At 51.2% G+C, this 24,707-nt stretch overlaps 1 protein-coding gene across 2 annotated transcripts in view; it reads left to right on the top strand.

Annotated features, from left to right (window-relative positions):
• Window positions 1–24,707, top strand: part of CRAMP1 (cramped chromatin regulator homolog 1) — a 44,807-nt gene that overhangs the window by 6,428 nt on the left and 13,672 nt on the right. For both annotated transcript variants that reach the window (XM_005224460.5, NM_001205874.1), the window contains 8 exons: window positions 5,195–5,388; window positions 7,245–7,398; window positions 8,868–8,951; window positions 10,387–10,435; window positions 21,149–21,234; window positions 21,697–21,820; window positions 22,820–22,901; window positions 23,370–24,503. In XM_005224460.5, coding sequence (XP_005224517.1) covers window positions 5,195–5,388; window positions 7,245–7,398; window positions 8,868–8,951; window positions 10,387–10,435; window positions 21,149–21,234; window positions 21,697–21,820; window positions 22,820–22,901; window positions 23,370–24,503 — 1,907 coding nt within the window. The remainder of the gene's footprint in view (window positions 1–5,194; window positions 5,389–7,244; window positions 7,399–8,867; window positions 8,952–10,386; window positions 10,436–21,148; window positions 21,235–21,696; window positions 21,821–22,819; window positions 22,902–23,369; window positions 24,504–24,707) is intronic.

Genomic DNA, 24,707 nt, shown 5'->3' on the forward strand with positions numbered 1-24,707 from the left:
CATGCCTCTCTCCCTACTGAGGCTGCATGTGCAGGAGACACGGGGACTGCGACACGGGCTCTATTGGGTGACACAGGCCCCCTGTGTGTGTGGTGGGTCAGGAGACCCGCCGGCCCAGGCCGCGTTAGAGCGGCCACAATGGAGCCGTGCCAGATGGAGGGGACCCCGCCTGTGGAGCAGAGCTTCCAGGAATCCCTCAGTCAGAGCTGTGCCCTGAGCTGGCTTCATGTCCAAGACGTGGACAGATAGCCTGGGCAAGTAGGTAAGGGAACAGTTGAATTCTGGTTTAAAGGCTGAGCTAACTTTGGAGTATTAGTACTTCCTTGACTTTCAACGTCAACACCGATGCTTCTGTGGTGTCTCGTGAGCTTCTGCGGTTGTCTGGTGCCCACTGAGAGTACACGCGTCAGGGTTGTCATTTCAGGTAGTACGTTGTGTCCTGTTTCGGATGATATGAAAATACAAAGATAGCAGAGTCACAGATGCAGAAACCGTCTTTGTCCTGGATGGCGGTGTGCTGGAGTGCTTTATCACATCAAGCAAGGCTGGTGTTCTCAGCGCCGAGGACCAGCGTGTGAAACGTGCCTTGGAGTTGTGGTCCCCACGTTACTCCCTGAGGAGGGTGTACGTTTTAGTGGGAGCGCTGAGTTGTAGTTGTGTTTGTCTTAAATATCTGTGAGAGGAGCGAAAGTCTTCGAGGGAGGCCACGCCTGGTTTGAGAGAGGGGGACACTGAGCCTTGCGAGGTGCCGTTGAGGCAGATGGAGCAGCAAGTGCTGAGGGCGGTCCTGGTGGGCAGCACGCGGCTCTCGGGGCCCAGCGGACGTGGTGGGGATGGGGGTGCTTGGATTCGTCCGTGGGGCGGCACCCTTCCTGGGAACCATCCACCTTGTGCCTTGGTGGAGAAGGCTTCTTCAGCAGCAGCACAGAAGCACCTCTGAGACCCTGGGTGTCACACCTCCCATTTGGACTGAGTACAGCCTGGGGTGCCCGCCGGGCCTCATGTTGGGCGTGCTGCCCTCTCGGCCGTGAACTTCCACGGTGCCAGGCGGCGCCCTAGTGGGGCTGGGGGCGGGCAGGCGGTGAGACGGGAGCGTGCCTCCTGCCCAGCGCAGGTGGGCTTGGGTGGACGTTTCTGAAGCCCTCGAGTCCAGCCCGACAGGGTCTTCCTGTCCCTTGGGACTTTGATGTTATGCTCGGGAAGTTCGCAGGCTCCAGAGGAAGGCTGAGGACAGGGAGTGTGCTGTGACGGGGTGTCACCACATCCTCGGAGTCCCCCGGGACGTCACACGGCCGTGCTAGGCCAGCATCCACCAGAGTCCTGAGCCTGCTGCCACCTCCATCACAGACGGGGGGCGCTGAGACCAGGGTCTCTCCTTTGTCTGCCCGTGGCTCTGTGTGTCGTAAATGCTGAGGCAGCCACGGCCCAGGTGACAGCCACCGTGACGTAACACGTCCTGGGGGAGCCCCGTGTCCCGGGAGGATGACGCCAGGTCTGGAGTATGAGGAGGGGAACTGGCTGGGCCCCTGCCGTCTGGGCCATGCGGCTTTCCCGCTTTCAGGGCTTCTTTCCCCCTGGTGATGGTGACTGCACACGAGGACAGAAGGGAGCAGGGCGTGAAGACGCCCTCCTCGGGGCTGGGCACCTGGGCTTCCCCGGCAGAAAGATGGCTGGTTCTCTGCTGCGCAGTGCTGAGGGGGCATGGGCAGAGAGAGCGGGCGGTCTAGCTTGTCTGGAGTGGATGCGGGCAGCGGGGGACGCAGGCAGACGCCGCACATCTGTGTTCCTCAAACGTGAGTCCTGGAGAGGGTTGCGGCCTGGGTGGGTGGTCTGGGAGACCAGAGAGGGCACTGAGGGGCCTGCTCCGAGGTGGCTCTGAGCCTCCGGAGGACTGGCCCACCCACCGCTGGCCGTGGTGGGTGGGAGGGACGGCGCCGGCTCCCCAGCTCTTGCTGAGCACGCTGTGAGGCCTGACGCGGCCGTTCCTGCTCTGAGGTACAGGGAGGCTGCCGGGCTCCGGCCTCGTGTGTCCTTTCCCTCCTGCCTTCCCGATGCTGACTTCTCACGTGCAGGCTCTGACTAACCTCTTTGTGGCCTCAGAAGCACGGTTGCAGGTGTCACATTGACTTGGGGCCTGTGCATACCCACGCCCACCCCAGGGAGAGCCCCACACCCATTAAGCCTTGTTCAGAGTTGTCGTCTCAACACCCCCCCACCCCCCTGCCCTTTGCCTTCCTGCACCTCTGTTCTTCTCGCTGGCTTCTCTGTCTTCCCCTTTCAGTCATCACTCTTTCTGTCTGGACTTTGCCCGGTAACCATCTCGTTCTCCCAGTGTCTCTGATCCTACTTGTCTTTTCCTGCTTGAGTCGCAGTGCTCGAAGGAACCAGAGCTCAGCTGGGATGCCGTTCTTCCTCCTCCTCATCTGAATTTTCAGGGATGTACCAGGTGCTGTGTTGTGTTCTCTCCCCCCATGAAGTTTTGTGATTTTACTCTGTTTCTGAGAAGCATTCAAGGTCTAGAGTGACGGGCAGCAGATGTGGAAATGGTCGCCTGAGGGTCCTTGGCTTTATTTTCCTCTACTGAGGACGAATGTTTTTGAAACCCGAGCAGGAGAGGCTGAGCATCGCTGCTCTGACCTCTGGCCTTGAAGAGGGCATGGTTGGTGGCCTCAAGGACCTCCTGGGAGCAGCTTTTAAGTCGTCCTTTCCTTCGTGTCTGCTGGTTTGGTGTATTCTGTGGGCTACTCCTGAGGTCCCTCCAGGCTCAGAGATGCTGCCATTCAGTTTTCCGTCACTGTTCATCCTCCTTGTTGCGGGTTACCAGTGAAAATCTCACAAAACCCAGCAAGAGGCCTGCGTTAACAGAATTTTCAAAAATGTGTGTAATTTCAAGTACGTTGACACCAGTGTGGGCTGGCAAAGCTAAACCTGAGCTGTGATTGTTAGCAAGTTGCCTTTGTCTTGGAAAAGGAGGGTTTATGAAATTCTTTGTTGTGGGTGGTGCAGAGGTGGACAGACAGCCCTTCCTCAGAGGAGTACTCATGAGGAGTTATGAGCTCCAAGTCAACCAGAATTTCTTTTATTTGAGAGTGGGTTTAAATGGCACCCGTGACCTGATCTTGAGCTCATGGAGAGGCGTCTCTGACCTGCGCGCAGTGGAACAAAACCGACGATCCCTGCACACGAACTGAGTTGCCTTGCCTGTTGAAACATCTTGGGACATGCCGGGCTCATGAGTTAGGTCAGGGGTTTGGTTTGGTTTGGTGAGGAGCTGACAAAGTCAGGTCCTGTGGCGAGGGCGTCCTTCCCCCACTCTGCGCACGGGGATTCTCAGGTACAGATCTGCTGAGCCTCACGAAGCGGAGGGAAGCAGCTTGGGACCGGCTTGTCTTCCCTAGCTGTGTCTAGGATGTGAGGGGTGAACATACAGGTGCGGTGACAGAAAGGTCCCTCCCACGCTGTCTGGCATGGGAACCCCTGGCCCCCTGTGGACCCAGACCACTAGAGCTGTGGCTGGTGTGACTAACGAACTGGGGTTTTATTTAATTTTAATTAAGATTTAAATTTGAGTAGCCTCGTTAGTGATCGTCTAATTGGGCTATACAGCTCTGATAAATTGTGAATTCTGTTAGCTGAGTGTGTCGCTTTCTGAAGGTGGCCCGCTGGCCTGATAACACATTTCCCCACAAGAGAATCAGGCGCATTCCATGTACCTGAGTGGTTTTTCTACACATATGAACACATTCTCATGCCCAGTAGCTGACTGATAGGATCAGCTTTTTTTAGATACTGCTTATGTTGACGTTAGGCCTTCCCAGGTGGCTCAGTGGTAAAGAATCTACCTGCCAATGCAGGAGATGCAAGATATGCAGGTTCAATCCTTGGGTCAGGAAGATCCTCTGGAAATGGCAACCCACTCCAGTATTCTTACTTGGAAAAATACATGGTCAGAGGAACCTGATGGGCTATATAGTCCACGGGGTTGAAAAGAGTCAGGCGCAACTGAGAACACACACGTGTCAATGTGATTACGAGGATCCGCACCTTGAAAGGCACAGTGAGGCATCAGGGGGGAGAGTGACTCCGCCCTGCCCGGGGCCCCAGACAGCCCCTGCACTTGGATTCTGCAGGGGTGGTCTTTGCAAGCATGCATGGAATCACTTTTAATTTGTCACTTTTTTTATTTCTCACGATTGTCTTTTATTCCCTTTGGAGGCAGAGCCCTCTCGGGGGGCTGAGGGAAACATGGCCCTGAGTTCCCAGTGAGCACGTGTCTGCCCAAGGAGGGCCCCCAGCAAACTGACTGGGAAGTGGATCTGATGGAAAAGCTCATGATTATCTCATCAAGAAAGCATCCTAACAGTTATCTGCACTTGTTTGCTTTTCCTGTTTGAAGCACTTTTGTTTTTATGATCTTATTTTTACCCTTGTCATTCAGAGTTTGCAGATTCTAACCATTGGATGGCCCTGTGGTTCCGAGAAAAGAGAATGCTGGTTATCACAAAAATACACTGGGAGTTCCCCTTCCATCTGAGAGGAAGGAAATGGAATGGGTGGGAAGGCTGGGTCAGGTCATAAAGTGTGTAGTTATCTGTGACCTTTGCCTTGGCTTTGCTGCCTGTGTCCTCCTGGGAGCTCAGAGTTCTGGTCCTGGGCCTGGCTTGGACCCCCATGCTGGACCGTATGTGCTGCTGCCTCCAGCAGGGTCTTGAAGGACTCATCTCGAGATACAGAACTGGTGCTTCAAGAGCGTGTGTGGGATGTCACTCACTCTTAGAACACCAGACTTTGTTGATAAAAAGTGATCAAGAAAAACAGGAGTTTTGAGACTTTTAAAAGATGCTGTGGGGTTGTGTGGTGCATATGTTGAAGTTCCAGTTGTAGCTCTAAGAAGGTAGTATCTTACACACATGTAGATGTTTTCTTGATTTTGAATTTCAATTTGTTTATTTGAAAATATAATTACTTTACCCAAAACCTCTTTTGAGAAAGAGGTGCTGAGTGCCTCAGCAAGGCCTTGTCCTTGTACTCTCAGTGGTGCCACATAAACGCTCTGTTTCCTTTTTCTCACTGTTTAAACGTTCACAAGGGTCAGAGGTCAGGGCAGGACCATGTCACTCACTTGCTGGGGGCGGGGCCTGGGGCAGCTTCTGTTGGTAACAGGTCACTCACTGTAAGGTTCTTTCTCTCCAAGGAGCTGATGGTGGTGGATCATCGGCTGCAAATGGGCCTGGGGTTGCCCCTGCTGCCCCTGCAGGGGGCTCTCGCTCCTCCTCCAGGAACCTGGGGTCTTCCGGCGGGGAGAAGGAGGAAGGCAAGAAGGTTCGGCGGCAGTGGGAGTCCTGGAGCACAGAAGACAAAAACACCTTCTTTGAGGGGCTATACGAGGTAAGCTTCCTGGAGCCTGCAGAGCTGGTGGGGCTCCCCCCTCACACCCCATTTGGTGGCCCCAGGCCTTGCCCTCTGACCTTGGCCCTTCATCTCCTTGGTGTGACCTTCAAAGCTGTTTCTAGTGAGGTGGCTGTTAGGAAGTGTCTTTGCTTCTCTCTTCTAAGATGCTCTCCAGTGGCTCAGAGTGGTGCCCATCCCTCTGGGCCTTCCCCTTGCAGCTGGTGGCAGTTTTGTGGGAGAGGAAGTACCTGAGCTAGACGCTGGAGGAGGCACCTCACGTGCAACTCTGTCTTGTTCTGGCTCACCTGCCATTGCTTTTTTTAAAACAGAGAATGAGTATTCATTCTTTAGGATTTTTACTTTTTGATCTTAAATTTTGAAATGATTTCAGAATTGGAAAAACCACAAAAAGAATACAGGGAATGTTCACGTGCCCTTTTCCTGCTTCCCTGATACCCTCATGACTGCAGGGTGACCAACACAGTGAGGAGGATCAACCTGATGTCATCAGTGTTTATTCTGGGGTCCTCCTCCGGGTCACATTGACCCACATTGTAGTTGGCTCCTCCCAATTGGGACAGGTCCCTCAGTCTCCCCTTTTTACCCTGGTCTCTTTTGAAACATCCAGTCTGTTCACTCGTGGAGCACCCCTCGTTGGGCTCACCTGACATTTCCTTGTGGTTAAGCTTAAGCTTTGTGTTGAGAGTGCTGCAGGAGTGCTGTGCCTCCTTGGGTGTCCTTGTGGGAGCCTCTGCTGTGCTCTCGGGCCTGCTCTGTGAACCTTGGTCTCTGCATTCAGGTTGCATCTCTCAGGTTCTCCACCACCAAGTCTTCCTCTTTTTTTTTTTTTTAACTTTGAGGCTGTGTGAATACCCTGTTTCGCATCATTTTTCCTTCTTCTAATTTAAGCAACCAGTGCTGCTGCTTACTGGAACAACTATTACTGTGGTGTATGCCCAGTGACTGCCTTCTAGCTCCCTTACTCTACGTACATTTATTAATTGGGAACCCCACGCCAGGAGCTCTCCCTTCTCCATTTATGTTGGCTCCTGTGTCCTTCTAACATGTTTCCTTTCAACCTTGAGTATTTCCTCTCTCTCTCTGGCAACTCAGGATGCTCTAGACATTCCTGGTGTTTTCCTTGCCCCAGACTTGGCGATGCCCATTTTCCCAAGGAACTCTGTTCGTTTTGGAAAGTGGGATTTAGAAGCCAAGCCTTGGGCACCCATGGTGCTCATTGCTGCCGGCGTGCCGTTACCTGCAGGTCCCTTCCCACGCTCTTGCTTGGTGTGTGTTGATGAGAGTTTCAGTCATGGGCAGTACCTGAACAGCATCGACACTGTGTTCTCTGGAATGTAAATTCCGTCCTGAAAATCTAAGCTGTACTTGGTTTCTGTGTGGAGTTGCTGAAGGAAGGTCCACAGCTGTATTCAGAGCACATTCTGTGTGATCCTGTTTAATACCTTTTGTATGAGTGAATTGGTGAGACTGTTTCTGAATAGTTGATGTTTTAAGATACCAGATACACAGCACCCTGAGCTCCTCCATCCTGTCATATCTTCTGGTTATTGTTTATTCAGGTATCCCATTTCATGGGCTCTAAAGAACTCTAGAGGTTAAGCCCTTTGTCCAAGTGATAAGCTTTATGTTTCTCCTGCTCCGGCTCCTTGCCTCTTGGGACCCACATGTTAAGGTCATTCTATTGCTGCTTTGTCCATTGTTCTGATGGAAACCTGAGGTTCTGGGGAAGCCGGGCTGCAGTTCACTCCCAGTGAGAGCTGTGAAGCGTCTGCCTTGCCCAGAGGCTGCCTCGTGGTGATTGCCTTGTGTGTGCCGCGGGCTCTGTCTTGCAGCACGGGAAGGACTTTGAGGCCATCCAGAACAACATCGCGCTAAAGTACCGGAAGAAGGGCCGGCCGGCTGGCATGGTGAAGAACAAGGAGCAGGTGCGGCACTTCTACTATCGCACCTGGCACAAGATCACCAAGTACATTGACTTCGACAATGGTAAGCGCCGCCTGCCCACCTCTCCCTGGCCCCGTGCCCACCCAGCACACGGCTTGGGGTGTCCTCGGCTCAGCATGCCTGCTGGCAAGAGGCCTTGTAGCTGGTAGTTGGGCTGAACTGCGAGGACGCCTGTGGCGTCTGGGTGCCTGGCTCGCTTGCTGGCAGGGAGGGTACCGTGGTCCTGGATCCTACCTCTTCATTACCCGTCCTTCTCCCAAGAGGGCCCTGGTGGGTTAGTGGGCCGGGCCTGGCATGGAAGGCTGGGGGTGGAGGGCTGGCCATCCACGGCTTTCCCAGGCCCTTGTCGCTTGTGTTTGAGTCTGGTTTGCGTGGTACTATCTTTAAGTCACATGTCTAGGTCATTGCCAGGTGCAGTCCTGACTTCCTACTCCGAGCACCCCTTCCATCAGCATCTGTCCTCGGGGGAGGCATTGCCGCCTCCTTTGTCCACACGCTGGGAGAGCTGTGTCCGTGTCACTTCTGCCACTTCTCATGGCTCAGTCCCTCCTGTGACCACCTGGTTCTAACACTCCCCATTAGCAGCACTGCTGATGCAGGATGACTGTGGTGGCCACGCTCACGCCACTCCTGTGAACTCTGCCTGTGCCTTGCAGGTGGTCTTTGGCCAGGCAGCGAGTTCTCGCCTCCCTGATGACCCCTCCAGCTTCCCCGCTGCCTCTCCCTGTGGTCAGGTTGCCAGGGCCGGGGCTTCCCCCAGCCTGGAAAGGTCCAGGGGTGGTCCGAACTGTCCTTGTATAAGGAGTCTGGCTTTGGAGGGTTACTGTCTTTACTGAAACTGCTTCACCCTGCTTCCTCGCTCGCTTGGATGGGGTGTGGAGGACTGTGTGCTGCTGCTGCTGCATTTGCGTGTTTACAGAGAGCCCTGGCTGGGTCTGGCTTGCAAGCCATGGTTTGCTGTCCTCTGCCCTGGAGAAGTCCTTTCTCGATGCCATGGCCAGCAACAGGGCTCTCGGGACTGTGGACCAAGCTCCAGACAGTCATGGTTGTGATGGTCACTGCACTTCCCGTGACAGTGTCCCTGTCTTTCCTTTGAATCTTTGTGGATGTCTCCAATCCGCCTGTCAGTCTTGCTGGTTCTGTTCTGAGCTTCTCAGATCTGTCTGTGCTGCCCAGCCTCCACTACCCTCCACCCTCCCCCAAACCCGCGCCGGGCCTCAGCTGGCCGGGTCTGTGCACAGAGAGGTGATCCCATACTCCCACGCTTGGTGGAAGCCCGCCATGTTGGGCATTCTATTTTCTCTCTAGGGACATTGCCCTGCCTGTTAGGGTCCCCTCCTCCCTCTTTTTCTTCTGAAAAGTGCAAAAACAGCACCATATTGCTGTGTACTCTGCCCTGTGGTCCAGGGTGCAGGGGTCAAAGCCAAGAAGCACCCCCAGTGCCCTGGCGTGACCTCGAGCCCCGCACGTCCGTGCTCTCCTTCTGAAGCTGCACCTTCCCTTGTTTTCAGTGTTCTCCCGTGGGCTCAAGAAGTCCTCCCAGGAGCTGTATGGCCTCATTTGCTATGGGGAGCTGCGCAAGAAGATCGGGGGCTGTGAGTACCTTCCCCGGGGCCGCCTCCCAGTGGGGCTGCAGCTTTAGTCCTGGGGCTCTTTGTTTTCTTCCCAGCTTTCAGCCTGAAAACACTTTAATGTACAGAATGTTTTAACATTGTGGAAGTATTGAAGGAGGATGTATTGATCTCACATGCTGTCATTTAGATTTTACTGGCCTGAACCTTGGCCATATCTGTGTTACCTCTCCTGCCCCCAGCCCCTCCACACACTGGCTTTCTTCTTGCTCAGCCATGGGACTGTAAGTTGCTAACACCCAAGCACACTGTCAGCCCCTCACCTGCTGGCCCCTGAGAACAAGGATGTTCCCCTGCACACCCAGCATGTGTAAGATGTTTCCAGTGGGCACCACAGCCTCACTGGTCTCCTGACCAACTCAGGTCTCCCAGGACATCCACCACACCAGGCGGCGCACGCCTGTCCACAACATGCTGATTCACAGCTGCTGTGTCTCCTGGGTCTGGACTTAGAACAGCCCCCACGTCCTGGTCTTTCCCAACTCTGGTGCTCTGAGGGATCTGGGACCCTCCCTTGCCTTGGTCTGAGCGTGCCCTCATAACTAGAGTCCTTTTAGCTGTACAGGTGTTCTGGCCTCCCCGTGTGATTATGCACGTGAGGCTGCAGCCTGTCAACATGGCTTGGGAAGGCACACCCCTGCAGGGCCATCTTGTGAGATGAGGATGAGCTGCCACCGAGTGCGTCACAGTGGGCAGGCTGGTGGGGCGGGCATTCCCTGGGTGACCTGCGCTCCCTGAAACAGGCAGGACTTCCAGGAGCCTCTGAAGAAAGGGCCAGGTGTCCCAGCTCCCCGCCCCTCCTCCTGCAGGCTGAGGACTCCTAAACAGACCCCTGGCTCCTGCTCTTAGTGCTCTGCTGAGCTCCTGAATCCCTGTCCTGCCCTGAAGCACTCCTGGTCCTGGAGTGCTGGCCCAGTGCTGTGGCCCTGTCTGGTCTTCCCATCCGTGTCACCCAGCTGGACCCCTCCCCACAGAAGGCTCCCGCAGCCTTGTCCTTTTGTCGACTTCCTATCGCCCCTGGGTGGGGGGTGGGTGCACGTTCACTCTAGTAAGCAAACACACAGGGCCTCAGCCCGTGCTTTGGCAGAGCTGTTGGGGGCAAGCCCACAAGTAGCCCAGGAACCCAGCAGGACAAGTGTAGTGGGGCATGATGGTCCCCAGGAAAGGGTAGTGTCTCATGAGGTAGTTGGGGGCGAGTGGTTGGTGGAGAGGGGACAGTGCTCTTAGTGCAGGTGACATGTGGGTTCTCGGAGGCTGCAACTGACATGGATGTTACTCTGGGAGGCCCTGATGTTCCATTAAGTGGTTTGGATTCTGCACTGAAGATAATCACATGGAATCTTGCTGGGCTCTGCTCCGGACACCTTGATGCTCACGTGTGTTTGTTTTTGCACCGAAGGCATGGACGACAAGAATGCCACGAAGCTGAACGAGCTCATTCAGGCTGGGTGAGTAGATGGCGTGGGTGGCAGGCTGGCTCCCATGAGTTTATACTTTTTGCTCAAATATAGACCTTGAAATACATGCAGTTTTCTCCCCTTTTCTCAGTGAGAACCATCAAAACTTGAACTCTTCAGAGTTAACCCTTATGTCCTTGCAGCTAAGCATCTGCCCGTTAGGAGGTGGCCAGCCCAGGGGAGTGGATTGACCTGCCCCAGCTTCTCCCCGAGCTGGGGTCCATCCCTCTTCTTGGCAGGTCTCCACTCGGCCCTCACCTTCACGGTCTCACTCTTCTCCTCAGTCTCGTGCTTTGTAGTGTGGGAGCTCCTTTTGCCTCTGGAAGGCCCTCTGTCCTGTGCATTTTTCTGGCAGCCGTTTTGGCACCCCAGCTGCTCTCCTTCCTTGGCCTGATGTTGGATGGCCGGTGGGCCCCTGTTCCTCAGGCTGAGGGCCTGCCAGGCCGGCTGCCCATGTGCTTTTGCGCTTTGGCTCTGGCCCAGCATCTGTGCTCACAGAGGCTGGCGGTGGGTTCCTAGGCTCTGTGTCTGAACTGTCACCCGTCTGAGCAGGCCTGAGAATGACCAGGTTGTTTGCACCACCATGTATAAAAGAGCAGAGACTCATCCTGGTGGCCAGGAGGAGCAGGTGGCTTGGCCAGCTGGCATCACTGGGCACACCAAGCCTCCCAGAGGTATGGGGTATGGTTGGAGGTCAGCGGCCCTGGCCCCAGGGTTGTTTATTACCCCCATCCACCTGTGCACCGTCAGTGTCAGAACTGCCTGCCTGCCTTCCTGCCCCGCCTGTCAGGTGGGAGCTGTGTTGGCTCCAGGATCTAAAGGTTTGAGTGGTGGTATGTGCACGAGCCTTCCCTGGAGTGTCATCCCTGTGGCTGTGTGGATCCATGGTCTGTTTATCCTTCCCCCACTCCCCGGTAAGGGACATAGGCAGTTTACGGAGAGTGAAGGACTTACCGTTGACGCCAACATTTGTCATAGATTGCCAGGGAAGGAGTGGTGGGCGTGTGTAGACCTTACAGGGGGCTGCCAGCTTGCTTTCCAAGGAGGCTTCCAGGTACCCCAACACGCCCCACGCTGGGTGTGCTCAGACTGTCTGATCTGAGCCACTTTGCTGGTGAAGGGGTGTCTCACTGTGGTTTTCACTTCATTTACCTGAGGGCTGATATTGAACACCTTCCAAAGACTCGCTGGTTGTCTCTTGTGGGGTGCCACTTCAGGTCTTGTGCCCACTGAGTTTTGAATGTCCTTCATTTGTTCCAGACAAGCCTTGTGTCAGGCAAGTGACTTGCAGACGTTCCCTCCCAGTCTGTGGTTCATCTTCTTAGTGGCTTTATCAGTGACCTTCATAGGGTAAACATTTTAGCTGTGGTGTAGTCCAGTTTGTTGTTCTGTTGTTTTTTTCATATTTGGATCATGCTTTTAGTATGTCTAAGAAGTCTTTGCTGAACTCAAGGTCACAAGATTTTTTCCAGTGTTTTTTTTCTAAAAGTTTTATGGTTTGATATATAAATCCACTCTGAATTGACTTTGGTGCACACCATGTCGTTTGTGCTGAGGTCCAATTTGTGACCTGTGGGTGTGTCCATTGGGACTGGCCCCAATTGCTTCCCCTATTCGCTGCTATTTCACCCTCGTCTAAGGTCTGTTGACTATACTGTGTGGGTCTGTTTCCAGACTTTAAATTCTGATCCATTGATGTATTGTGTGTTCTTTTGACAACAGACATCAGTTTTGAAAAACAAAGCAAAAATCCTGTAAAAGTGACAGAGCTGGGGGGAGTTTAGGAAGGTACCTGTGGAAAAACTAGTCCTTGACATCAGAACATTGAGTATTTATCTCACTTCCCATCCCTGCCTCTCATGCAGACTACTTCCAAATAACTGTCTATCTCCCTTCATTATAAAATTGTAGAATTAGATCAAGGAGTAAATGAATTGAGAAAAGCTCTAAAATTAAATCTCATTATATTGGTTGCAGACCCAGCAGCATAGAATTTGGCACATGTTTATTAGACTTACCAAGTTAACTTTGCAGAGAAGTAAATGAAAAATATAAGAAAGGACAGCTCGACTCCCATGCACACAGAGCAGAGTTACTCTGCTGCCTGTTTTGTTGAAGTCAGACTGGTGGAGGACTCAGAGGGGTCTCTGCATCGCTCTGTGCGAGCAGGGACGGGCCTGATTCTCCTGCAGGTGCTCCTCCCCAGCCTGGCTAGGGCCAAGCCTCCCTGTGCTGGCTCCAGCCTCCAGCCACTCCTAGAACTTTGATTTGTGAGAAGAGGAAAGGGATCGTAACCTCAGAACGGTCTCTAGTCATAAAGCAGGCCCTGTTCAATTTCTCTTAAAAAAAAAAAAAGGAAGTCCCAAAACAGCAGTTTAACGGAAAATGTGGTTATCACAAATACAAGTGCCACGTGACATGGCTCCCCAGCTCTTTAAATCTTGCTGCTGCTGTTGTATTTGTTTGGGATGGAGGGGCAGGAATGTCCACTTGTTCCAGAACCCTTTAATGGGGGGAGCTGTGTAAGAACTGACCCATTGTTCTTGGGTCACACTCCAGCATCATCAGAACATCCTGGGAGTGCTCTGCTGTGTGTGTTTCCCCTGAGTTGAGGTGGTTCAGTCTCAAGCACTTGGTCTCAGTGGAGACCATGTTCCCTGCAGGCTCTCATCCTCTCTGAACCTCCCATCCTGACACAATGGTGGGGAGAGCTGGCTCCTGGGGTCTGCCTGCCCAGATAACTGTTTCTCCTAAATTCACAGGCTCAGAGAAATTTAAGTAAAAGGAAAAACCAGAGGAATTACTCCCAGTTAAAAGAACAAGAGTATAGAGAAGGGGCATCTAGTGGTGACAGAGGTTCTGATCAGACCAAGGACCAGAGAGGGAATGTGATCTCCCCTGAGTCATGGAGGGACTGGTAGAGCTGAATAAGAACCCGCGCCTGTAACTGAAGACACAGGGGTCTTTCTGCTACACTTTTAAGAGACAGACCCTAGGATCTTTGCACATTATCTTATGGGAAAGACTGCCTAGAGTCAGAAAGAGCTGAAAAGCTCTCCTGGGTGACTGTTAGTTAATGAGGCCAGTGTTGGATGGATTGGCTCAAAAGATGACAGGCGCTGAAACAGAACCTGAGGAGGGAAAAGGAAAGTGGAACCTCACCTTCAGTATCCACTGCCAGAAAGCCCCTCTATTTTTGACCTCTATTACAAGCAGAAAGCCCTAAGTAGAGGCCTGTGTGAATATTATGTTAAAGAAGGCTGTGAAAGTAACCTGATCACAGAATGGATAGGGCCAGGGTATGAGAACCTCTGCTTCCTATGGTGCATTCAAACATGGGACACCAGTTTTGGTTGAGCCATATTTGCCGGGTCCCCAGAGCAAGCTGGCAGTGGACTGAATCGTTGAATACATGTGCTGTGGCTACTGGCGCTCCTGTGTCTGAGGCCTCAGGCCCTGACCCCACTCCACCATGGACTCTGGGCTGCTCAGGTTTCTGCTTATCCCACCACCCTTCTCCTGGGACAGCTCTTCCCGCTGAGTGGTACCCATGTGGGAAGCTTTTGTGTTCATCAGCTGTGACCTGTAAGAATAAGACTTTTAAATCCTTAAAAAAATAAAAGAATGAGGGAAATCTGAGAGAACAAATAATGAAATAATCTCTCCAGTCTACCCCATGCTCAAAAAGGAGGTAATAAAAATGCTGAAGGAATTAAGAAAGGCTATCATTAGAAATGCAGATCACTGGCATAAGGATCTAGAAAGTATAAAGAGGAGCCAATCAAAATTAGACAGTTCAATTACCAAGATGAAAACCGAGCTAAAGACAGTAAACAGTTAATTAAATAATGCAGAAGAACGAATAATTGATCTGGAAGATAGAATAACAGAAATCACCCAATCAGAACAGACAAATGGAAAAAATGAAAGCAACATACAGGATCAGTGGAATAATATGAAGTGTGCCAATCTACGCGTAAAAGGAAACCCAAGAGGAGAAGAAAGAGAAAAGGGAATCAGAAATACATTTGAAAGTTTCCCAAACCTAAAGTGGGAAACAGTTTTCAAGAGACCAGAAGCACAGAGGGTCCCAAACAACAAGAACCCAAACAGACCTGCTCCAGGGCACATCGTGACAGCAGATAAAGAGAGGGTTCTGAAGGCAGCAAGAGAAAAACAGAGTCAGTTAGGAGAAACCCCACACGGCTATCAGCTGATATCCCTACAGAAATGGTCCAGGCCAGAACGGAGTGGCAAAATAAATGCAGAGTCCTGATGGAAGGGAAAAACCTTCCATCTAGGATACTCAACCCAGCAAGATGATCATTTGGAGCTGAAGGAGAGCAAACTTCACAGACAAGCAAACACTAAAGGAATTTAGTGTTTGTGATACTAAACCTATCCTAAAAGGAATTGTGAGAGGTCCTTTCTAAATAAAAAGAGAAGCAGGAGTCTATAGGAAAGGGAAATATCACAATAAGAAAGAGAAATCTATTAAAAGGACTAAAGATCACTTTAGATAAGCCAGTATATAGATTTAAAAAAATAAATTCTGTGAAAGCGATTATAACTACAATGAACAGCAAAGGATAAACATGAAGATGTAAGACCAGACCTCAAAATCACAAAATGTGGGGGAGGGGAATAAGAAAGTGTAGATCTTTTGGAATGTATTTGAATATATATGACTTCCAGTGTAAAGCTGGTAGATACATTTCTGGGTTCACATATTTGAGAACCAAGGTAACCACAAATCAAAAACAAGGAGTAGATTCACCAAAACCAAACAGAAAGGAACTCAAGAATAAGACCAAAAAACCCATCAGGCCACAAAAGGGAAAATGAAAAGTGCAAAGCAACACCAAAAAGAAATATAAAATTAACTGGAAAACAAGATTTAAATGGCAATAAATACATACTTATCAGTAGTTGCTTTAAATGTCAATGAACTAAATGATCAAAAGATACAAAGTGTTAGGTGGGATAATAAAAGAACTTACAATAGGCTACCTATAAGAGATCCACTTTAGAGGGAAAGACACAGATTGAAAGTGAATGGATGGAAAAAGATATTTCATATGAGAAATGATGAGAAAATGGAAGTCACAGTACTCATATCAGACAAAATAGGTGTTAAAAGCAATAGGGAATTCTTGGTGGTCCATTGGTTAAGACTTGGTGCTTTCACTGCCATGGCCCTGGTTCAGTCCCTGGTTCGGGAACTAAGATCCCACATGCTGCAACTACTGAGCCCATGTTCTCTAGAACTCGTGCTCTGCAATAAGGGTGGTCTGTGCATTGCAACATGAAGCCCTTGCACTGCAGCTGGAGAAAGCTCACATGCGGAAATGCATACCCAGCACAGCCAGAAACAAAAAGTGAAAAACCAAGTACTAACAGACACAAAGGGAGAAATTGATGGGAATGCAGAAATAGTAGGAGACTTTAACACGGCACTGACAGCAATAGACATGTTTTCTAGAGAGAAAATCAGTGAGGCAACAGAGATCCTAAATGACACAATAGAACAGTTAGACTTAATTGACAGCTACAGGACACTACATTGAAAAAAACCCAGAATATACATTCTTTATAAGTATCCATGGAACATTCTCTAGGATAGACCACATACTAGGACATAGAACAAATCTCAACACGGTTAAGAGAACAAATTATTTCCAGCACCTTCTGATCACAACTGCATGAAATTAGAAATCAACCACAGAAAGGGTAATGAAAAAATGATTACATACAGAGTAAACAGTGTGCTACTAAAAGTCATCAATAGCTCAGAGATGAAATCAAAGAGAAAAAAAACTCTTAAAAGACAAAAGGCAGTGAAAACACAACCATATAAAGTCCATGGGTATAGCAGAAGCAGTCCTGAAAAGTTCATAGCCATATAGGCCCTTGTCAAAAAAAAACAAGAAAGAACCCCGATAAATCGAAACCTACCACCTAAAAGAATTAGAGAAAGAAGAACAAACAAAACGTGAAGTCAGCAGAATAAAGATCAGAGAGGACATAAATAGAAATTAAACAATAGGAAAAAAATCAATTAAACCAAGAGTTGGGATTTTAAAAGGACAAAAATATTGATAAGTCTCTAGCCAGGCTCACCAAGAAGAATAAAGAGATGATCCAAATGAGGTAAGAAGAGAGAAGAAATGGCAACTGACACCTCAGATATATTAAAAAAAAATTAGAAAATATCATGCAAAGTTCAGTTCAGTTGCTCAGTAGTGTCCGGCTCTTTGCAACCCCATGGATTGACTACAGTACACCAGGCCTCCCTGTCCATCACCAACTCCTGTAGTTTGTACTCAAACTCATGTCCATTGAGTTGGTGATGTCATCCAACAATCTCATCCTCTTGTCCCCTTCTCCTCCTGCCTTCAATCTTTCCCAGCAGCAGGGTCTTTTCCAATGAGTCAGTTCTTCGCAGCAGGTAGCCAAAGTTTTGGAGTTTCAGCTTCACCATCAGTCCTTCCAATGAATATTCAGGACTGCTTTCCTTTAGGATGGACTGGTTGGATCTCCTTGCAGTCCAAGTGACTCTCAAGAGTCTTCTCCAACACCACAGTTTAAAAGCATCAATTCCTCAGCACTCACCTTTCTTTATAGTCCAACTCTCACATCCATGCATAACTACTGGAAAACCCAAAACTTTCACTAGAAGGACCTTTGTTAGCAAAGTAGTGTCTCTGCTTTTTAATATGTTGTCTAGGTTGGTCATAACTTTTCTCCCATGGAGCAAGCATCTTTTAATTTCATGGCCGTACTCACCATCTGCAGTGATTTTGGAGCCCGAAAAAACAGTCTGCCACTGTTTCCACTATTTTCCCATCTATTCACCATGAAGTGATGGGACCAGATACCATGATCTTTGTTTTCTGAATGTTGAACTTCAAGCCAACTTTCTCACTCTCCTCTTTAACTTTCATCAAGAGGCTCTTTAGTTCTTCTTCACTTCCTGCCATAAGGGTGGTGTCATCTGCATATCTGAGGTTATTGGTATTTCTCCCAGCAGTCTTGATTCTAGTTTCTGCTTCATTTAGCCCAGCGTTTCTCATGATGTACTCTGCATATAAGTTAAATAAGCATATGAAAAGTTACATACCAACAAAATGAACAACCTAGCTGTAACAGCCCATCAAAACTGAATCAAAAGGAAACATAATTTGAATAGACCAGTCACTGGAAGTGAAACAATATGTAATTTAAAAACTCCCTTCATATGTATAAAATAGATAACTGGTGAGAACCTACTGTATGGCATAGGGAATTCAATGCATTGTTGTGGTGACAAATAGGAAGGAAATTTTAAAAAGAAAGGATGTGTGTATGTGTATATATATGGGCTTCCCTGGTGGCTCAGCAGTAAAGAATCTGTCTGGAATGCAAGACACCTGGGTTCAATCCCTGGGTTGGGAAGATCACCTGAAGTAGGGGGGAATGGCAACCCACTCCAGTACTCGTGCCTAGAGAATCCCACAGACAGAGGAGCCTGGCAGGCTGCAGTCCGTAGGGTCGCACAGAGTCTGACACAACTGAAGAGACTAATCTGCAGCAGCAGCATTTGTGTGTATAGATAATATAACGGATTCACTTTCTGTACAGCAGAAACTTCCAATAAAAATTAAAAAAAAAAAAGCTCCGTGAAAACAGATGGCTTCACTTGGAGAATTCTGCCAAACATACGAAGAACTTATATTAATCCTTCTCATACTCTTCCAGAAGGCTGAGGGGAGGAAACACCAAAGTGTTTCCTCCAAAGTCAATCTGTGAATGTACCATCAGCCTGATACAAATCCAGGCCAATACCAAAAATGATGACCAGCCAGTATCTTTGATGAATTCAGATGGAAAACTCTCAGCACAATATTAGCAAGCCAAATCCAACAACATATATAAAAGATCATATGCTGCAATCAAGATGGATTTGTCCCAGAGTCCCTAGGATGGTTCAGCACATGTGAGTCAGTCAACGTGATTAACCACATCAGCAGAAGAAAAGACCATGCAGTCATCTCAAATAGATGCAGAAAAAGCATTGACTCTCACCAAAGTAGGTGTGGAGGAAACATTTCAACATAATAAAAACTAATCTTGACAGACCTATAGCCAACATAATGCTGAATGATGAGAAGCTGAAAGCCTTTCTGTCAACTTCTGGAAGAAGATAAGGATCCTACTGTCATCATCTATTTAACAAAGTATTGGAACTCATAGCCACAACAGTCAGGAAAAAGAAAAGGCATCCAGACTGGAAGGGAAGAGGTAAAGTTGTCATCATATGCAGATGACATGACTCTATATAGAAAACCCTGAGGACTCCACGCAAAAGCCACCTGAACTTACAAAGTGAATTCAGTAACATAGTAGGGCACGAGATTAATACACAGAAATCTGTGGCATTTCTTTACGCTGAAATACCAGAAAGAGTAAAAATAGCTTCTCAGCCTTTGGTTAAGGTCAAGGGTAGAAAGAGTAAATTGTGCTTAAAATCGCATGAAAAAAAATTAAAATTTTAGAAATAAACCTGACCTGCTGCTGCTGCTAAGTTGCTTCAGTCCAATTCTGTCCAATTCTGTGACCCCAGAGGGATTCTCTAGGCAAAATCATTGGAGTAGGTTGCCATTTCCTTCTCCAAAACTTGAACAGGGAGGTGAAAATTTTCTATGTTGAAAACTATGAAACACTGATAAAGGAAATCAAAGATGATTCAAGGAAATGGAAAGATATCCCATGCCCTTGGAGTGGAAGAATTAATACAGTTAACATGGCTGTACTGGACAAAGCAATTTGTAGATTACCCATGATGTTTTTCACTGAATGAGAACAAGTAATCCCAAAATTTGTATGAAACCAAAAAGACCCAGAATTGCCAAAGCAAATCCTGAGGGAAAAGAGCAAAGCTAGAGGCATAACCCTCCCAGACTTCAGACAACGCTACAAAGCTACAGTAATCAAAACTGTGTGTGGCCTTTGTGTAAAGACAGACCTTTGGATCAGTGGGAGAGAATGGAGAGCCCAGAAATAAACACATGCCTATGGTCCATTCACCTTTGAGAAAGGAGGCAAGAGTACGCAATGGCGAGAAGACAGTCTCTTCAGCAAGTGGTATTGGGACAGCTGGACAGTCGGTCACATGTAAACCAATGAAGTTAAAGCACACCTTCACACCATATACAAAACCAAACTCAAAATGGCTTAAAAACATAAATACAAGACACAGCACTATAAAGCTCCTAGCAGAGAATATAGGCAAACCGATGCTGTTGTTCAGTCACTCAGTTGTGTCCAACTTTTCAACCCCATGGCCTGCAGCACGCCAGGCTTCCCTGTCCTTCACCATCTCCCGGAGTTTGATCAAACTCATGTCCATTGGTGGAATCTAAAAAATAATACAAATAAACTTATTTACAAAACAGATTCATAGATGTAGAAAACAAACTTGTGGTTACCAGAGGGTAAAGGGGTGGAGGGATGAGTTAAGAGTTGGGGGTTAGCAGATACACAGTACCATATGTAAAACAAAGAAACATGCAGTTACTGTGTAGCAGAGGGAACTGTGTTCAGGATCTTGTAATAGTGAAATCTTGTGAGAACCGGAAAAGAATGTATACACGTATAACCTAATCTCTTTACTATGCTTCTGAAACTAACACAATATTGTAGTTCAATTTTTAAAACAGGTAAAAAAGCAATCATAAAAGCAGTAGATATCAGCCTGGAACCTTTTGTAAAATATAAACCTTTCTTTGTTCACCAACCATTGGGTGGCTGGCCAATGCCTTTTCTTAGGGGCTCACTCCATGGAGTCTTGGGGTGGTTTTATTTGGAAGTTCTAGCCAAGACGTGTCATTTGTGATTTTCCTGTTTTCAAGTGGAGCAAGAACATAGAGGCTGCAGGGACCTTCCTGATCACCCCCAATCTTTCGTGATTGTCTGGCCTACCTTGTTTGGCTGCAGTCTTGAAGACAGTCTACCTTTATTGAGTATTGCCAAAGCGTATCAAATGTGTTTTCAGAGGGAGCTATTTTTCGTGGCTTTTATTTTTCTTTAATTAGTTAGTAGTAGTATTTCTTTATGTAATTTGAACATTGTATAAATTGCTGCCACAGCAGTGTTCAGAGAGAGTCACCCACAGCTATGACGTGTAGGGCAGGCCCCACTGAACCTGGGCCCGCTGCAGGCCAGTGTGGGGAGCACAAGCATGTAGCACCCCCACCTGCTGGCTTCCAGGGCCCCAGCCTCCACTCGTCCCCCAGTGTGGTTTGCAGAGGCATGGGTGACGTTCCTGATGGGCAGAGGTGGGGTGGGTTGAGAGGTCACGTAGAGGTGGGTGAGCCCATCTGCTCTGGGGCGGGGGTGGGGCGGCCCTCCCCCACTCCAGGAGCAGGCTGTTGGGTGGGCAGTGGCGGGTGCTCGTGGCCAGGCAGGAGGGTAGGGCGTGTCCTGAGCGGTGGGCACCCCCTTTGTGGCGTGCTGCCTGCTCAGGGAGGTCCAGAGCCAGCCTTGTCGTCTGTCATGTGACGTCCATCTGCCCGCAACTCTGGGAGCTTCTGCAGGGGCCCTCTCTTGGGGCTGAGCAGAACCCCCGGAGGCCAGGCTGGGTGCTTGGCTGGGGCCCTCCATCACTGCACAGGGTGGGAGTGACTCTACTCTGAGGCCTCAGCGCTCCTTCAACCCCTCTCCCAGGGCCACCACAGTCCGGTACAAAGGGAGGAACCTGCGGATCAAAGCACCCATGTGCCGCGCCCTGAAGAAACTCTGTGACCCTGATGGTACGTCAGATGCAGCTCCGCTGGGGCGGGCCAGGCCAGGCGTTGAGGACCCGTTTCCGTCAGGGAGGCTTGCTGGACGGCTGCATTTAGTGATTTCCAGCCTGAGCTGAAAACGTCCTGTGGCAGCCGAGCCTGGGTGATCGCTCCTGGACTGCGACTCCAGGCACAGTGATGTGTCTACTCAGGCATCTAGTTCAGCTCTGAAGCCCCAACCGTCCTGAGATGGTGCATCAGAGGTGTCAGGGCGAGTCTCCTGTGGCCGGGCTGGGGCCTGGCACAGCGGGCATGTGGTGGCTGTGGCAGATGTAGGGCCGCTCCTCGCCCTACCCCCTCCAGCGTTCCCCAGGGCTGCTTGCCCCTCCTCCTCTCTGGGCACCTTAGCCGTCCGACCAAGAGCTTCATCTTATCATCGAGGTCTGTCTGTACCTGAACAGACGGCTCTAAAGCCCCTTCCTGTCGCAGGCCTGAGTGACGAAGAGGACCAGAAGCCAGTGCGCCTGCCCCTGAGAGTCCCTGTGGAGCTGCAGCCACGGAACAACCATGCCTGGGCCCGAGTGCAGAGCCTCGCCCAGAACCCGCGGCTCAGGTGAGACGATGGACGTTTGGAGGGGAGCGAGCTGCAAGGGACAGGGCTAGAGGGGCCCCTGGGGGAGCAGCAGCCGTCCCTGGTGCCCCGGCTCCACCTGAGGGTAGTGTGAGGGCTGCCTCGGCGCGGGGTCCTCGGACTCCGGAGCTGCATTTGCATCGCTGGCTGGGGTTTTGCAGGCTGACAGCGGGTGTGAACACATCACGTGGTCACAGGCCAACAGCTTCAGGGTCTTCCCTCCTCTTTCCCTGAGAACTGCTCCCTATTTTCTCCTTCCGTGTGTCTGGTTATGCACCAGGCACTCAGGAATGGGTCATTCTCCAGTTCTCATTATCTTGTAGATTAACTGCAAGCTCTTTTTAAAGGCCCAGTTCAGGGCATTGGGCACCTTCACAGTGTTGTATAGCCGTGACCTCTCTCTAGTCACAGAAATTTTCATCCCCCAAGAGGGAACCCCATGCCCACCTAACACTCACTCCCCATCCCCCCGTCCCTTCCCCAGGCCCCACCGGCCTCCCTGCACTGGTCCTTGTAGATTCACCAGTGCTGGACGTTTCACGTCAGCAGAAACTGTACGTGGGTCCTTTCTGTCTGACCTCTCTCAGTGAGCATTGTGGTCTCAGGGTTCATCTGTGTCGTAGCCTGGGTCAGGACTTCATTCCTTCCATACATAGTTTTATTTTCTTGGGCTTCATTAAGGCTGGACCCACTCTGACCCCTGAAGGAGCTGGTAGGGGAGGACCATTGTGCCAGGCTCTGTCCTGGTTGAGGCCTCATCCTGTAAAGCGCGCTTGGTTCTCTTACTTTTTCTTGCAGTTTCACGTGGGCCTCCAGTTTTCTCAGTTTAAAGGGTTGGTGTTAGGAAAAGAGCCAGGGGCTCTGCAGGGACACTGTGGCTCGGGCCTTGAGATCATGGCAGCGTCTTGCCACCACAGCCTCCAGGACTCCCAGAAGGCCCCGCACGTCCCAGCCCCTGCCTCTGTCTGTCATTCTGTGCAGGATGATTGTGGAGCTACATCGGAAGGTCTCCAGCCTCATTGAGTTCCTGAAGCAGAAGTGGGCACTTCATGAAGTGAGAATCGTATCTTTTTCTTACTGAAGCAACCCTGGGACTCCGCAGCACCTGCTGCCTGAGACTTGGGGGCATCTCTGTCTCAGTCCTGGCTTTGCAGCAGAGCCCTGGGGTGTAGCATTTGGGCCATGGGCTGGTGTGGAACAGAACTAAAACCTACAGCCCTTCGTCCTCTGGGCTTGAGGTCTGAGCCCCCTTTGTGGTTTCCTCACAGTGTGAGAACTCTTCTCATAATGGCCCTCCATGCCTGAATGGCTGCTGTGTGGCCCACGGGCTGTGGCCAAGGCACCCCTGCCAGCAGGTTGAGGGAAATGACTGAGGTCAGCTCTCCATCTTCATGTCCTTCGCAGTCCCCAGCCCAGAGGGCGGGTGATGGGTGTGGGGCCCCTACAGAAGGAAGTGGCCCGCCTGTCTCCCCGAGGCCCCGTGGCCTGGGGGTGCGAGCTGCCACAGGTGGATCCTTGACGGTGCACTCAGCGGAAGACGCTGGAGGAGCGGCAGTTGCAGGACTCATTCTCGGAGCCAACACAGGAGAAGGTGGCGCTGCACTTGTTCCCGGGAGAGAACTGCACGCTGACACCGCTGCCAGGCGTGGCCCGCGTGGTGCATTCCAAGGCCTTCTGCACAGTGCACTGGCAGGAGGGTGGCCGGTGCAAGCAGAGTGCCAAGGACACCCACACACTGCCCCCGGCCCAGATCCTGGGCATCCAGAGCGGGCAGGGCACGGCCAGGGGCCAGCTGAAGTGCCCGAGGGCCATTTCCGAGGCCAAGGCTGGGGGGCGGCCTCCTCCCTCCACCGATGCCTCACAGAGCTCCGGGGAGAGTTCCCCAGAAAGTGCCCCTGGGGAGGGGACTGCCGCAAGTTTCAGCAGCCCAGATGCCTCCGACAGGCTCCCTCCGGGGCTGCAGGATGCTGGGGGACGACTTGAGAAGACCCCAGCGGTTGCCGCTGCAGAGGGTGGGGACGGCCCTGCCCGAGAGCCTGGGGCGCCAGCTTGTGCCTGCGGCCAGCTCCCGGATCTGGAGGATGAGCTGTCCCTGCTGGACCCCTTCCCCCGCTACATGAAGTCCTGCCAGGACCTCATCATTCCCGAGCAGGGCCGCCATGTGGACCCGCGGCCCGCAGCCTGGCCGTCCCCGGAGGCCCGAAGCGCGGAGGGGGCTGACCTCGCCCGGACCAGGGCCCCGTCCCCTGTCCGTGGCCCGCCCGGCCCAGAGCCTCAGTCCAGCCCCGGGTTCCAGCCAGACGTCTGCACTAAAGACTTGCTGGACACGCCTGCGGAGGAGCCTCAGGAGAAGGTGAGCCCCTCGGACCCTCCGCCTCAGGGCCAGCCTGCCGCCAAGCCTCCGAAGGATGTCCCGGCCAGCCGGCTGGCCCAGCAGCTGCGCGAGGAGGGCTGGAACCTGCAGACCTCTGAGAGCCTCACGCTGGCTGAAGTCTACCTCATGATGGGCAAGCCCAGCAAGCTGCAGCTGGAGTACGACTGGCTGGCGGTGCTGGGCCCAGAGGCCTCAGGCCCCCACGCCGGCCCCCAACCCGCCACCTTCCACAAGCAGCGCCTCCTCAGCTGCCTGCTGAAGCTCATCTCCACTGAGGTCAACCCCCGGCTGGTAAGTGGGGTCCAGAGAGGAGGGATCGGCCTTGGGGCAGGTGGTCGGGCCCAGGGGCTCCCAGAGGAGCTGGTCTGGGGCTGGCCTGTGGTTCCCTGGAGCAGGGTGGGGTGCACGCGGGCACTGTGCCCTGTGGTACAGGCCTTTGTCCTGTCCCGCGGGGCTCACACAGGCTGCACTGTGCCTGGCTGTGGGGAGGCCGCT

The sequence above is a fragment of the Bos taurus genome, chromosome 25 (assembly GCF_002263795.3).
Source record: "Bos taurus isolate L1 Dominette 01449 registration number 42190680 breed Hereford chromosome 25, ARS-UCD2.0, whole genome shotgun sequence".
Classification (NCBI taxonomy): Eukaryota; Metazoa; Chordata; class Mammalia; order Artiodactyla; family Bovidae; genus Bos; species Bos taurus.